A 14,442-nucleotide genomic window follows, 5' to 3' on the forward strand; every position below is an offset into this window, starting at 1 on the left:
AGTACAGTGATGAGCATTAGGAACACCAACTGAAAATTATTTTTAGTCACATTGCAACATTAGTATGCATTATTATAATACTCTCATAACCAATGTGGTATAAATCAGGTATCCACAAACTATAACCTCGCCCAAGCCAGTCCATCACCAGCTAAGAATCTTTTTCACATTTTTAAAGGGTAGTTTGAAAAAAATATATAACAGAAGAGAAGAAAATGGGACAGAGGCCATATAAGGCCTGCAAAATCTAAAATATTTACTATTTGACTCTTTACATAGAAAGTTTGACAAATCCTAGTATAAATTCTTCCCCAGCCCTTCCCTAAAATTTAGAATAACAGAAGTCTAATAACACTCAAGAAATGTTGATATTAAATTGTATACAATTATCTTTAACAGATGCAACCTCCTTGTATGTAGCGCAGTGCTATATATGAGTAAATAATAATGAATTCATTTTTGCTACTCCTCTTGTCTTTTTAACTTAGTTAATTTGTTAATAATTAATAACTTAATTATTAATTTATTAATAATTCGTTTAATTTGGTGGTTTAGCTCGTGTTTTCTGATACACATGTAAGCCATTCAGCTTATCACAAATTAATCTAGAACATTGGATCCTAAAACTCCTAAATAAGCAAAGAAGTACTAAAATACATTGGGGTTCTGTTACCAACTTGGAACTGGATATGAGAAAGGACTGAGGAAAAGTGGTGTGAGGAGGAAGACATGGGAAAAAAGAGAGAATCTAAAGTGAAAAGAGGGTCTCCTGGGTGGTTCCGTCAGTTGTGTCTGACTTGATTTCAGCTCATGTCATGATCTCACGATTCCTGGGTTGGAGCCCCTTGTCGGGCTCTGTGCTGAGGGTACGAAGCCTGCTTACCGTTTTTCTCTCTCCCTCTGTCCCTCCCCCACTCACTTTCTCAAAGAAAGAAAGAGGCAGAACAGAGGGAGGCCTATATGAAGCAGAGAAGCCAGTTTGGAGAATGGATCTCTCAGTTCCCTTACTGACCCTCCATTTATTGCCATTGTTGAGCAGTGTTGAGCATATGCAGACCCATTGTTTTTCTTCCCCACTGCTTTTTAAGTTTTCCAAATATGTGGAAAGGTTGAAAGAATAATGTAATGAATGTACAAATAATTGTCAGTATCTTGTCGTACTTGTATATTTCTCATATTTTTGTTTCCTGTACTGTTTGAAAATAATTTTTGGAATTATTACACTTCACAGCAGATACTTCAGCATATATATTTCTCTTAAGAATAAATCTATTACGTCTTTTTGATCACTAACAAATACCCTGAATTTGTTGTGTACTGCTTGTGTGAAAAAAGAAACAGTGATGTCTCTGATGTTTTTCCTTTTAACATTTAAAAATTTTGTGTGCCACATATTACATGTTAAACTGAAATAAACTGAAATATACTGACATAAACTGAAATCTGTAATATTTACTTTTTCTCCTTTTTTTTTTTTTCTCCAGGGAGGAACTGATCTTATAATTAATAGCTATGGTCCTATAATTAAAAACAACTCTAAGAAAAAATGGCTTTTTTTCCAAGATTCCAAGAAGACAAAAGTTGAACAGGTAACCCATCTAAATGAGAAAAATTTTTGGCAACCCATGGTATTATGAAATGATAATTAAAAAGAGAGGAAAATGTAAATGAATGCTTTAATTTTCATTTCTCTCTGGATATGATTTTATTAATTTCGAGCATGACTCTGTGGAAATCCATGGTGCGTGATCACCGAAGTGACAGTTGGAATAGTAATCAGAGCTGTGGTTTTCAGCAGGGAAAGGGGGATAGTGGAGAAAGGGATGGGGCAGGAATATGCATCAGAAATTACTGAAGAAGCCTTGGGACACTTCTGATGTACAGCCACTTGGGTGGGGAACTACTGACTTAGATAATCCCTTTGTGATGATGGCCTTTCACCCATGTATTTGAACAGATTGCTATCTCAATATATAGAATATGTAAAAACATATATTATTTTTCAAGAGCACTCTATCATCACTGATAGTGTCTTATGTATTGTTGTCTAGCCTCAAAGAAGATTTGCTCAAGCGGTCTGCTTTTACCAGCCAGGCACTACTGTGTTAATCAGCGATGAAGACTCTCCCAGCTCCCCAGGTCAGACAACCAGCTTCCCAAGACCCTTTGGTGTTGTAGCTGATACTGAGCATTCAGCGAATAGTGAAGGCAGCCACGAGACTGGGGATTCTGGGAGGTTCTCCCACGAGTCCAATGATGAGATACACCTGTCCTCAGTTATAAGCACCACGCCCCTGACCTCCAGTTCCTTTGCTGGCAGTGATTCAGGTGGAGATCCCTCAGCGAGGAAGGGTGAAGACCCTGCAGTGCCGCTAGATGCTGAGCAAATGTCCCCTTCAGTTCTGCAGCCACCATCGGCCATGCTACGCTTTGATAAGAATGATTTTCCAATCTAGAGAGCCATGTTCGGGTATTCTCGCCTTTAAGTCTGTTCGAAGGACAATGAACAGGGAGCCAAAGCCTTTTGTGAAAATTGGGTGTCTTATTGGGTATTTCAGCTTTTTTTTTTTTTTGAATGTGTTTTGTTTTTTATTTTTAAACTCACGTATTTTGAATGTTTGTCAGCAATGTGAAAAGACAGTCAAGATATTTGACTGGATTATAAAATATATCACTGGAGCAAAGGGAAGACTTTTGAAAGCCCCTTTGCTGACTATCTACCTCAGTTTGCCAGATGGCAAACTCAGAAGACAACTTAGTTACCTCGTTTATTGTGATAGTTTATCTCAGCTACATAACCAATGATACTTCCTAGTAGCATTTTGTTTTCATTGCTGTGTGTGTAGTGTGTGTGATCAAAGGAGTCATATAGGTATATGGGTAAGAATGTTTATCTGAAGCTCTGATTTTTTTAAAGAAAGCTGTGACATCTGCATGGTTTGGATAATTTAATACCTCTGGCTGTGCAGACTGTCAAACCACAGAGAAGAGAAAAAGTGGGACTGTTGATTTTAATGAACGATCAAAACAAAGAAAGTGTCTCTCTTTTGAGAATAGAACTATTCAGTAGCATATAGAGAATACTATTGTTTCAAGGGCCTTTATGTTTTGGGCATTAGAGTCTGAGTGCTTTATCTGCTGTATCCCAACCTCAGCCTGCCTAGAGCCGTGCCTTTTCCCCCTTCCCCTTTGCCTGACAGTTGGCCAAAGGCCGCACTGTGTAGTTTGCAAAGCATCCTCAATATTTCCAGAATTAGTTGTAAACCTCCATGCAGAAAACAGATTTTTAAAGAGAATCAGTTAGGCTTTTGTTTTTGTTTTTAATCCCACCTTGGCTTTAAAAAAAAGGGGGGGGTAAAGAAATTTCATAAAATTTTAAGAATAAAGATAAATGCAACAGTAGACCATAAAATGAACTAGAGGTTATCATGGTAACAGTGCCTTCTGTCTTATATTATGAAATTCTTTGCCTTATACCTTTTTAATATTCATGAAGTTATTTAGGACAGGAATACAAGAAGTTGCCTTAAGAGTTTCTTGGATTTTATCAGTAAGTGTTTTTGATGTATAGCATCTTATCAAAGCATTTTAGTTTGTTCTTATGCAGGTTTTGTTTAGGGATAAGTATTCAAGGCTCTACCACCTTTCTTGTATTTTCTTGAATTCTTAAGAGAATTTGGTACTCTATTTAATCTTCTTTCAGTGTCAATGCTGTGAATGTGGAATGCTAACTCCAGGAGTGAGTTAATCCTCTTGCTGTTTTGAAATCAGCAAACTGTTTACTCAGCCACTTAGAATAGGCCTTCTTTCAGTCATGAGTTAGTTACCTACCAGGTACCCAACAGTGGGAGAGGAAAAAGAATTAAACACATGGTGTAGAAAGGGGGCCTCATATATATATTTTTTCATAAGTAGTTCTTCACATTATCTGAAAATGACTTCTGAACCTCATTTTAAAAGGAATCTTAATAGATTTTTCCCTTGAGACCTTTGGTTTATGGGGGTGGGGGACAGGCTATGCTAAATGGTGTTCTAAAATCAAAAGAATATTACTGGATAATAGTCCCGCCTCCATCATCTCCTATCCCATTGTCTGATGATGCATTTCTTCTTGTTTCTTAGTTTGTAGTTTTGTGCCAAACTGGATGTGTTCAGAAGCAGACCAACATTACGTGCCAGCAATCACTTCTGAACTAAATTCAAAGTCCCCATTTAGTTATCTAAGTCTGGGCTTCATGGCAAAACAAAAAAAGCAGAGCTTTAGGTGAACAATCTGAGGCAAGGGAAAATGCTGCTCCTGCCTTTATAGCTCCTGTTTTATACTACCTCCTTTTAAAGTTATTCTAGTGTTATTTTTTTCCTGTACTCAGGGAACATTTTGTTACTTTTAAGCTGCCTCATGCAAGCATGGGCAAATTGACAGGGTATGGTGTCTTTTGGTTTGTAAGTAGGTATGTGGGGCCAACTTTTATCAGCATCCAAAATTAATGAATACAACGAGTTCATTTTATTTTTTAAACTTTCATTAAAAGGCAAATAAAATCTAAAGTTGCAACATCATCCTTTATGGTTATGGAAGATATGTCCAGGACTGCATGAATTTGAATCATTTTAAAAGCCTAAAAAAGATGATCTGAAAGCCCTTAAGGAAAGTATTTTGTTTGGTTGGCTTTTGATGAATAGGCCCATAGTTATTGTAGATCTTTAGGCTATAACTATTTGCTAATTATTTACCAGTACATTTTTACTTTTTCACCTTTTCATTTTGTTCTTATACAGATTTTTTTCATAATAATCCTGTTACCAAAGAATTTTCAGTAGAAGGTAAACATTTGACTATAATTTCCCCCCAAATTGAATTAACTAGAAATATCTATAGGTATGAAGCTTATGTAAGTAGTTACTAACCCAAAATAATAGGGTTTATATTGATTGTTGTAGTTAAATAGACTAGTAATTTCAACTACCTTATTGTTACCAGAGCATTTAAAATAAGTTCTTTACCAGCAGATAGTTCCAAAGAATTTCAAGTGTAATTTTTTTTCTTCAGCAAATAAATCTTCATATACAGTATTAAAGTATTTTTAAATTGTTGAAACTACTTGTTGGAGAGAAAAGAAAATCTTTTCACCAAAGATAAATATTTTGGTCTCATTGAATAAGATATTTAGTATACACCAAAGACTTCTTTTTACTTGGCCAAAGCTAGCTTCTTTGAAGTCTTAAGTCTGAAACTGTAACTAAAACCTGAAGGTTCTCATCTCTCATAGTGGTGTTACTTCGTGGTATTTCATTCCAACAGGGCTGATATGCAAATGGTAACTGTTTTCTTTTCCAAAGCCTTACTTGCTGTAAGTACTGACACACGCATGCCATTTTTATGCCAAATATTACAAGATTCTGCTCATCAGTATTTTCATACCAAAGACCATTAAAATATATAGATTAGTCTGTAAGTAAAGATGAGCAGATTTGAAATAATTTTATTTAGAGGCTGTTAGGAATCTAGCTTTAAGTAGCAAAAGATATCAAAGGGCTAAGTTTACATAATTAAAAGCAATACGATTATGTTGGTATTTATCAGTGTTTTTATTCAAGTACTTTTTATCAGCAAATTAAAAAAAACCAAAGATATTTAAGGTTATCTCCACATATAGACATTTATTTGTACATTAAACTGTTGTTTCTTGTTTTTATGTCAACCAAACATGTCTCTCCAGAACCCAGTCTGTATCCAAATAGCATACATAGGGACTTTCCATTAAATCTGCTGATTCAGCCACAGGATGTTTTTGCCAAATGATGTGATTACTTTCCTAATCACCTTGAGTGTGAGATGTCAACAGAAATCTCAGCAAGTTTTTCCATTCCAGAGCATATGGCAATCCCTGAATTAGCCTGTACAGTCTTCCTCTTGTTAAAGCATTACCTGGTTAACTCAGAGGCTTGCGGCAGTCCCTTAATAATAGGGATGTTCTCACCTGTGGGGAGCAGTGGGCTATATAAGCCAAGAAATCATATCACTGTTTAAGTGAACGTCCTTTGATAGATGTTGAAAGTTGTCCATAAGTTGAAATATTTTAACTGCATCAAGGGAGCCTAATATTTCAAAGTTTAGGGGAACCCTAGATGAAACTAAAATTTTTTTAATGAAATCTGGAGTTTTATATTTTGATTAGCCTAAAAGCAAGGACACAGCTTTATCCACTAAGTAGCTTATAAAAGATCTGCTTTGGCACACCAGGGCAATTAGATGGTCAGTGAAATGCCTTTATTTGCCTTTGCTTCAAACAAGAACAGTGCCAGCATTGGAAACAATGACAGTGATTTGCATTAGTTTGTCTAGACTTTGTTAAGGACTTCTGCCAGAAACTTGCTCATGTTGACTACTCAGGATCATTTGTCAAGTCCATATGAAGACACCTTTGAGGAGTGTCACAAAAAAAGATGAAATTGAAAGTATCTTTGTCTGTTTTTAATGCAAGAATATCCAGATGTGGTTCCACTTGAGTGGTGGCTACTGTGATTCACATATATGTTTATATTTCATTGAATGTAAATTTTTAATACTGAATGTAAAAGAAAAAGTTCCAAATATATGGAAAAGAGTCATGATCTTTCTAAGACTAAACATATATTTTGTAAACTTTGTTCCTGACAATATTTCACATGGATCTCTGGTAAAATTGCTTTGGTTTAATAGTCAAAATAATTTTTGTGGGCTGTGAGCACAGAGTAAAGGGTTCTGGAGATCACCATATACAACCACTTGTCTAAATGTGACTTTTATTGATGTTTAGAAGAACACATACATAGAATTCTGTGTTAAGTTGATTTATGCTCAGGACATAAGATCACAGGCTAATGCAATGTGTATGTTTGCAGGCTTTAATCTTCTCAGGCAGTTTCCCTTTTTATGCCTTTGAAAGTGTTTAAGATTATGACAGTCTTGCATTTTTATCAGATGCTGTATTTTCTTAAGGCTGCTGTAACAAATTACCACAAAGTTAATGGCCTTAAAACAACACAAATTTATTATCTTACAGTTCTGTAGGTCAGACCTACAGTTCTGTAGGTCTCAGGGGATAAATCAAGGTCTGTTTCCTTGTGTTTTTTTTTTTTTCTGGCTTTTAGAGGCTGTGGACTCTTCCCTCCATCTTCAAAGCCAACAATGTAGCATCACTCTGACGCCGATTCCATCATCCCTCCTTTTCTGACCCTAACCAAGAAAGGTTCTCCAATTTTAAGGACTCATGTGATTACATTGGGTCCACCTGGATAATCCAGGGTAATCTCCCCATCTCCAAATCCTTAACTTAATCACATCTGCAAAGTCCCTTTGCCACTTATGGTGGTAACATATTGAGAGTCCAGGGATTTGGGTGTGCACTTCTGTGAGTGGCCATTATTTTGCCTACACTATTACTATAGAATTTTCATACACAAAATGTGCATTACAGAAATTGGAAGTCTGATGTACCCCTTAGGGATCTTCAAAAGTTCAAAGCTATGAAAACCTTGCATTATAGCTTATCAAATGTACACATTAAACTTTCTGTCTAGATCACTTGCAAAAAACAATTCAGCTTTAAACTTTTTGAATATGTGCTTTGTAAGTTTAACATCTCATTTCTGCGTGTTTAACAGAAAGTTTCCTAAGTATTTGGCTCTTATGGAAGTTCATCAGAAATTTTTGATAAGTGTTCGTATAGTTGAACTTTCTGCTTTTCCCTCAAGTAATTATGTTGTTTGGGGAGGGTTGGGGGAAAAAGACCTCAAACATAGGGACTCAGTAGATGAACAGGGTCATGCTCATGTTCATTCATTATCTTCTAAAAGCATATTTACAACATGCGGCCTTTCTACCTTTTTTTTAAATTTTTGTTTTTGAGAGAGAGAGAGAGAGAAAGAGAGAGAATAAGTGGGGGAGGGGCAGAGAGAGAGGGAGACACAGAATCGAAAGGAGGCTCCAGGCTCTGAGCTGTCAGCACAGACAGAGCCTGACAGGGGGCTCGAACCCATGGACTGGAAGATCATAACCTGAGCCAAAGTCGGAAGCTTTAACTGACTGAGCCACCCAGGCACCCCACCACCTTTCTACCTTTTAAATCAGGTTTATTTCTTCAGCTTCACCAGCTGTATTATTTAAAGTTTGGTAACCCCTTGATTTCCCATCAACCTCAGCAAGAGCTTCCACTCACTTTATCAGCATGTGCAAATCCTAAGCAATGTTATTTTCCTTGTTATTCTCTGTGTTTGATTTCAGTTGTCCCTTTTCCTCGAAAGCTTTAGATTTCACAGCTCTAGTTGGTTCTAACTCCTGGATATTCAAGTGAAGCATTCTTTCAGTTTTGAAAGAGTTTCTAATTCTACCCTTAATTTTCAGTATATCTTAACTAAGAAGATAAAGCTATCTCCATCATGGGGTGGAGACCATGATGACATTTTGAGTAGGGACAAGAGTGCTGGTCATTTGTCAGCTGCTTTTGACTCCAATCTCTAGGAAGAGATAATGTGATTTAGTGAGCATTTGCAGTATGCCAAACACACACTTCCTTTCTACAAACTACTACATTCTGCAAAGCAAGTATTTCCCCCCATTTTAAAGATCAGGAAACTGACATTTAAAATATCTAACTTGCCAAAGATCACAGCTAGTTAAGTGGCTTAGCCAAGATAGGATTTCTACTAGGATACATTTTCTCAGCTAAGAAATTATATTTAATTACCAAGGCTCATGGTACGTTCCACTGTGTCAACACAGCCTGCCCACATAGTAATAGCCAACCAACAGAGAGAAGTCTAAGTTGTGTCCATTTATTCACAAGGGAAATTTAGGAGACTGAGCTGTAACTCACCTCCTGTCATCTCCTAACCTCCGTCTTTTCTCTGTTCAAACTTTCAATTTCTCTTGCCAAAATTATGCCTGAAAACTGATGCTTGTGCCTAGGGTTGCATTAGAAATAGAGTAGTCATGGTTTTTGGAGTCCCTATCTATTAAAGCATTTGATATATTAAGTATTCAGAATTGGAGTTTATCTTTTGTGATTTTTCTATAGTCCCTGTATCCAAACAGGAATTTATTAACTGGAAAAAGCCAGGCGTGTAACCAATCATCCTTCCTTGCTAGATCTGAAGAGTCAGTAGTTTTTATATGAATTACAACCTAATTAAATCTTCACACTAATTTAGGAGGGAGCAAAGTTGAGGGAGGGTCATATAATAGAACAAGTATTAGTTACTGGAGCACCTAAATTCTAATCACTTACCATTTTGAGAATTGGCTAGTAAGAAAGTTCCTAACCTACCTCCGTTCCTTCTCTGTCCATGAAATGAGGATAATTTGTTGTGCAGAATGAAGCAATAGTACTTTGAAAACTTAAAAGGAAATTCCAGTGTAAATAATTGTAATCTGAAAGTCATTTCTGTGAGGCTGTGAAACATTTAACAGATTTTTTTTCTTTACAGGTCAGCCTTTTCAATGACATTTTTCCTATGCTAAAATGAAAAATGTTTGCATTGCCTATGTAGGCACCAAAAACTAACAGACAAAATTGGTTGTAAAGATAAAGACTAGTATTTAAACACTCATCTGTAATGTAGGAAAATCTATAAGAGGAAATGGGAATTGACAGTACTTTTTGAGAGTAGTACTAAACATGAAATCATCTACCTCAATTTAAATCTTTCATTTTTTTAAAGATGATATTGTTCTACATTTTATTATGGTGTTATTTACATGACTGTATACAATTACCAAATTCCATCAAAATTTACTCTTTAAACTGATGTATTACATAATTTAAAGTATATATCAACAAAGCTGGAAAAAAGTATTCTTCTACAACATGATTTTTCATAGTAAAAAAGTCCATCAGAGATAATTAAGACTTGTTTGAATGTACCCCATTCCCTCACAGCTACTAAACTTAAATATCTTTCAGGAATTGCCATAAATGAAATTTCTTATGAAAAGCATTCTATAAAGAGCTTCCTAGCTTAAGTTGGATAGCGTCTGTAATTATTCAATATCTTGCTTTTTAAAATATCAGTTTAATATGACTTTTAAAAAATTATATTTGCATTTTATATTTATATTTGTGTTTAATGCTTCTCTATTCCTATTAGTTTATAAAGACCATGAAAACAGGACTCATGAATTTTTAATTTTAGCTTTAGATGCCTGACATCATTCCTGGAATCCTGGGTATTCAAGCAATAGTCAAAATTCAAACCTAAAGCAAGGACCTCCAGGCTTCTCTTTCCTTACAGTTTCCATTTATTGTGGAGGCTTTTTTGGTTAAAAATTAGACCATATACTAGGGAACTTACTTCCAGACTACTACACTGAACATAGAGTATTATGAGGTAAGATGTCAATAAGGATCCTACAGCTTCCGAATCTTGATTGTAGAGGAATTGCCATAGCAGCCAATCTGGTGTTGATGGTGACAGTCATCTGGGAACCTTAGTTCCTATCCATTGTGCTTATCCATGTGGCCTCTCCAGATAGGCTGGTTCAGGCTTCCCCCACAGCACAGTGACTGTGTTCCATTGCCATGCATCCTTGAAAAAGACAGGAAGTTTATTTATGGAGTGGGAGCTGTAGCTGTTATTGTGAGTTGGCCTTCAGCACCAAAGAGCAGCTTGATGGATCCTCCTTCCTTTTGGCATCGGCGACTCCCTACCCTCACCAGTTCCGCCCAGGGCCCAAGAGGACACTGGGTAGGCAACTCTGGCCAGGAGCCACTGTGGGGCTAGTGTGCAGGCTCCAGAGTGCATCATGTCCCTGGACTTCCCGGGCTGAGCCTTGCCTCAGCCATGTCTCTCTGCTCCTCTAAATCTTTTATTTTTTTGATATTTTGGCTTCTTAAAGATTCAAAGAGTCAAATATCCCCAGAGGGGGTAGATAGGTGAGGAGAAAGTGCATTTTTAGGGTTCTCTAACATCTTCTTTTTCAAGGTTACCGAACGTCTTAACAGTTCTCTAAACTATTTGGAGTGAATTTTCTAGAAGGCAACACCTACTGGCATCTATATGTAGATTACTTGTCTACCTTTAAAGCTTCTTGGGAAGCATTAATGATTATCATGAATCTGAACATCTTTGCAGATTTACTCGTTTGTATCTTGTAAGTAGTTCATGGTATATAGACACAGTTCTAACTCCTAAACCATCCTTAAAAATTTATGCTACAGAAGTTTATTTTTCTACAGAACCATCTTTAAAACAATAAAAATATTTTAAATTTTTACCTAAAACCTTCTTATTCCTGTTACCACATTCTATTTATTCTGTTTGCAAATGAAAAGGATTACTGATGATTAGCAACTTGAGCCTGTTAAAGGAATTTGCAAAGCCTGAATACACACACATTGCCTTAGCCTATCAGTAGAGTAGAGGGCATATATTACCTAAGTTTGTCTGTTTGTTGCTGTTGTTGGACGAAATTTTATGTCTGTGTATGCGCTATTTTTTCTATTTTTTTTTCAAAGATGTGAATTAAATGAAAGTGTGGGAGCCAGCTATATTATTTCATATTATGGGTGTTCTGGATCCTTTCACTCTGTATACCAATTTCTTGTAAGGGCAGCATTTGCAGACTAGCTAATGGACTCTAGAGCTGAGCTATTTTAATTTTATACTTGACTCAGGGGATCAGCTCTGTGAACTCCATTGCATGAAGAAAGCAAATGTTTGCCTTGATTTTGAATGTACCTTTTTAATGTCTTCTTAAAACTTATTTTGTTTAATGTGGGTTTGTTTTCTTTTTCTAGCATCATAGTAAATATTGCCTAGTATTTCCCCTCTCCCCAGGGTAGTTTATATACTATCCTACAGGTCATGCCAAAAATGAGTAAAAGTTTAAATGCCAAAATGTTTATGAAACTGCTGTCTAAATACTGATTGATTGCACAGTTTAAATAAAAGTTTTCCTTAGTTATAAAAAAAAAAAAAGAAAAAGAAAACATGTGTTCTTTTACCTTCTTTTTCTTTTGGGGAATGTAGAATAAAAGCTTTCATTTTATAGAATGATGACTTTTATATCCTGGTATGGGATGATTATAGAGTCCACTCCAAGCAAAAGGAATAGAGCCTAACTAATGCATCTAAGAATTGTTTTCATCGGGCATTTACTGAATAGCAGCAAGGAAATAACAACTTCCCCTTTCCAGCAGATGGCTGATCACCTCAGGAACTAAATAGTAGGTAGCCTAAAAGCTAAGGGCTCATCCAGATAGATACAGTTCTAGTTCAGGTTAAAGTTTCTGTTTTTTATATGTAAAACATCTGTACAGTAAAAGACAACTATAAACAAAGTTAAAAGGCCAGTGAGACACTGGAAGAAAATATCACTAATATACAAAACGACCCTGTAAATCAGTAAGAAAAAGGACAAATGAAGAGAAAATTTGGCAGTGGATTAGAAATCCACAGAGAAGGAACTAAACTAGCCAATAAAAAGGTGTTCTGTGTCACCAGCAATGACGGAAATGCAATTAAAAATGACACTAAAAACATGTTTGCCCATCAGATTGGGAAAACTAAAATGTTTGATAACAACCAGTGATGGCAAGGATGTGGGAAAATGAGCACTCATTAGCCATTGGAGGGAGGGTGACTTGGCTGCACCTTTGAAAGAGTAGTTTGGCAGTATTAAATAGTGTTTTAAATGCATACACCCCACAAACTAGTAATCCCACTTCGAGCTCCTCCTACAGAAATGATAGCACAGGCACTCATATAAACACTCAAGGATTCTCATAGCAACATGGCTGATAAGAGTAAAAAAGAATTCTGAAAGGGGCCTAAATGTTCCTCAATAATGTTCAAATAAAATATAGTACATCCATACTATGAAAATACTCTGCAGCCATTTGACAAGAGGCACATCTATATATAACAAGATAAGAAATATGAAGGTATGCAATGATATTTCAGAATAAGCCCATTTTTATAAATAACAGTTTGTTGGTATATGCCCCAAAAGGCTGGAGGAAAATACCCAGATGTTACAGTAAGCACCTACCAGTAGGAGCATGAAGGGATTTTCATGATCTCCATCATCCACAAGTGTGTTGTTGGATTTACTTTTGTGATTAGAAAAACAATAAATAGTTAATGGTTTTTCCTTTTAAAAATTGTTTTTGTTTTTTTTCTTATTTAAAAAGGTTAAGAAATATTGAAAATCCACTAAAAATCTAGAAATAACAGAAAAAATATATTAGAAAATGAATAGAATTTCTAGAAATAAAAAGGTACAGTCATTGAATTTTTGAAAATATGTTAAACAGCATAAAATACAGTGAAAGAATAGCCTAAAACTGGAAGGTAGATGTAAGGAAATTTTCCAGGATGCAGCACAGAGAGATGAACAGAAATATAAAACAGAGGTAAACATAGAAGATCCAACATACATCTGATAGCCACTTTAAAATGAAAGACTAAAGAGAATGAAGGATAAGCAATATTCAAAGAGAAAATTAGTAATTTATGAAATCATCAGATTCAAGAAGTACAAATCTCAATCTAGAAGCATAAAAATAAATCCATACCAATACATTTTAGTGAAACTGCAGAACAACAAAGATACAGAGAAGAACTTAAAGGCAGGTGGTGGGGGGAAGATGATACAGATTGCAGTGAAAGGATTTCTCAGTGACAATAAAAGAAACAAGAAGATGGTGGTACAGTATCTTCAAAACATTACAAAGAAAAATAACTACAATATGGAGTTCTATACCCAGATAAACTATCACTTAAATGTTAAAGGTAAATAAACATAATTCTAGATGAAGATTGAATTTAACCACGCTTGCTTAATAATAGTAAAGTATATACTTCAGAAAGAAAGACATATAATCCACAAGGAAGATATGAGAAACAAGAAGCAATGATGAGCTGGAAATACAAATCAAAAAGACAATGAGGTATCATCCCATATCTACTAGGATGGTTATAATCAAAATGACAGATAATAACAAGTTTTGGCATGGATGTGGAGAAATTAGAATACTTATAACTGCTGGTAAATATGTAAAATGATGCAGCCATCATGAAAAATAGTTTAGCAGTTAAACAATGAGTTGTCATTTAACCCAGAATTCTCACTCCTAGGTATATACCCAATAGAAATGGAAATACAAAAGCTTGTACAGACATTCATAGCAGCATTATTCATAACAGCCAAAAAGTGGAAACAACCCAAATGTCTATCAACTGATGAATAAATAAATGGATTGTGATGTATCAATTCAATGAACTGTTACTCAGCAATGAAAAGGCATGAAGTCCTGGAGTGCCTGTGTGGCTCAGTCAGTCCAACTCTTGATTTCAGCTTAGGTCATGATTTCATAGTTTGTGGGTTCAAGCCCTGTGTCAGGCTGTGTGTTGGCAGCATAGAGTCTGCTTGGGATTCTCTCTCCCTCTCTCTCTGCCTCC

The 14,442-nt window shown here is 35.7% G+C and overlaps 1 protein-coding gene across 1 annotated transcript in view; it reads left to right on the forward strand.

Moving 5' to 3' along the window:
• Positions 1-12,125, forward strand: part of PRTG (protogenin) — a 132,660-nt gene extending 120,535 nt beyond the window's left edge. Inside the window, exons 19-20 of the mRNA XM_060618456.3 lie at positions 1,485-1,589; positions 2,052-12,125. Coding sequence (XP_060474439.2) covers positions 1,485-1,589; positions 2,052-2,456 — 510 coding nt within the window. The 3' untranslated portion in view covers positions 2,457-12,125. The remainder of the gene's footprint in view (positions 1-1,484; positions 1,590-2,051) is intronic.
• The last annotated feature ends 2,317 nt before the right edge of the window (positions 12,126-14,442 follow it).

Source organism: Panthera onca, chromosome B3 (genome assembly GCF_046562875.1).
Source record: "Panthera onca isolate mPanOnc1 chromosome B3, mPanOnc1 haplotype 2, whole genome shotgun sequence".
Classification (NCBI taxonomy): Eukaryota; Metazoa; Chordata; class Mammalia; order Carnivora; family Felidae; genus Panthera; species Panthera onca.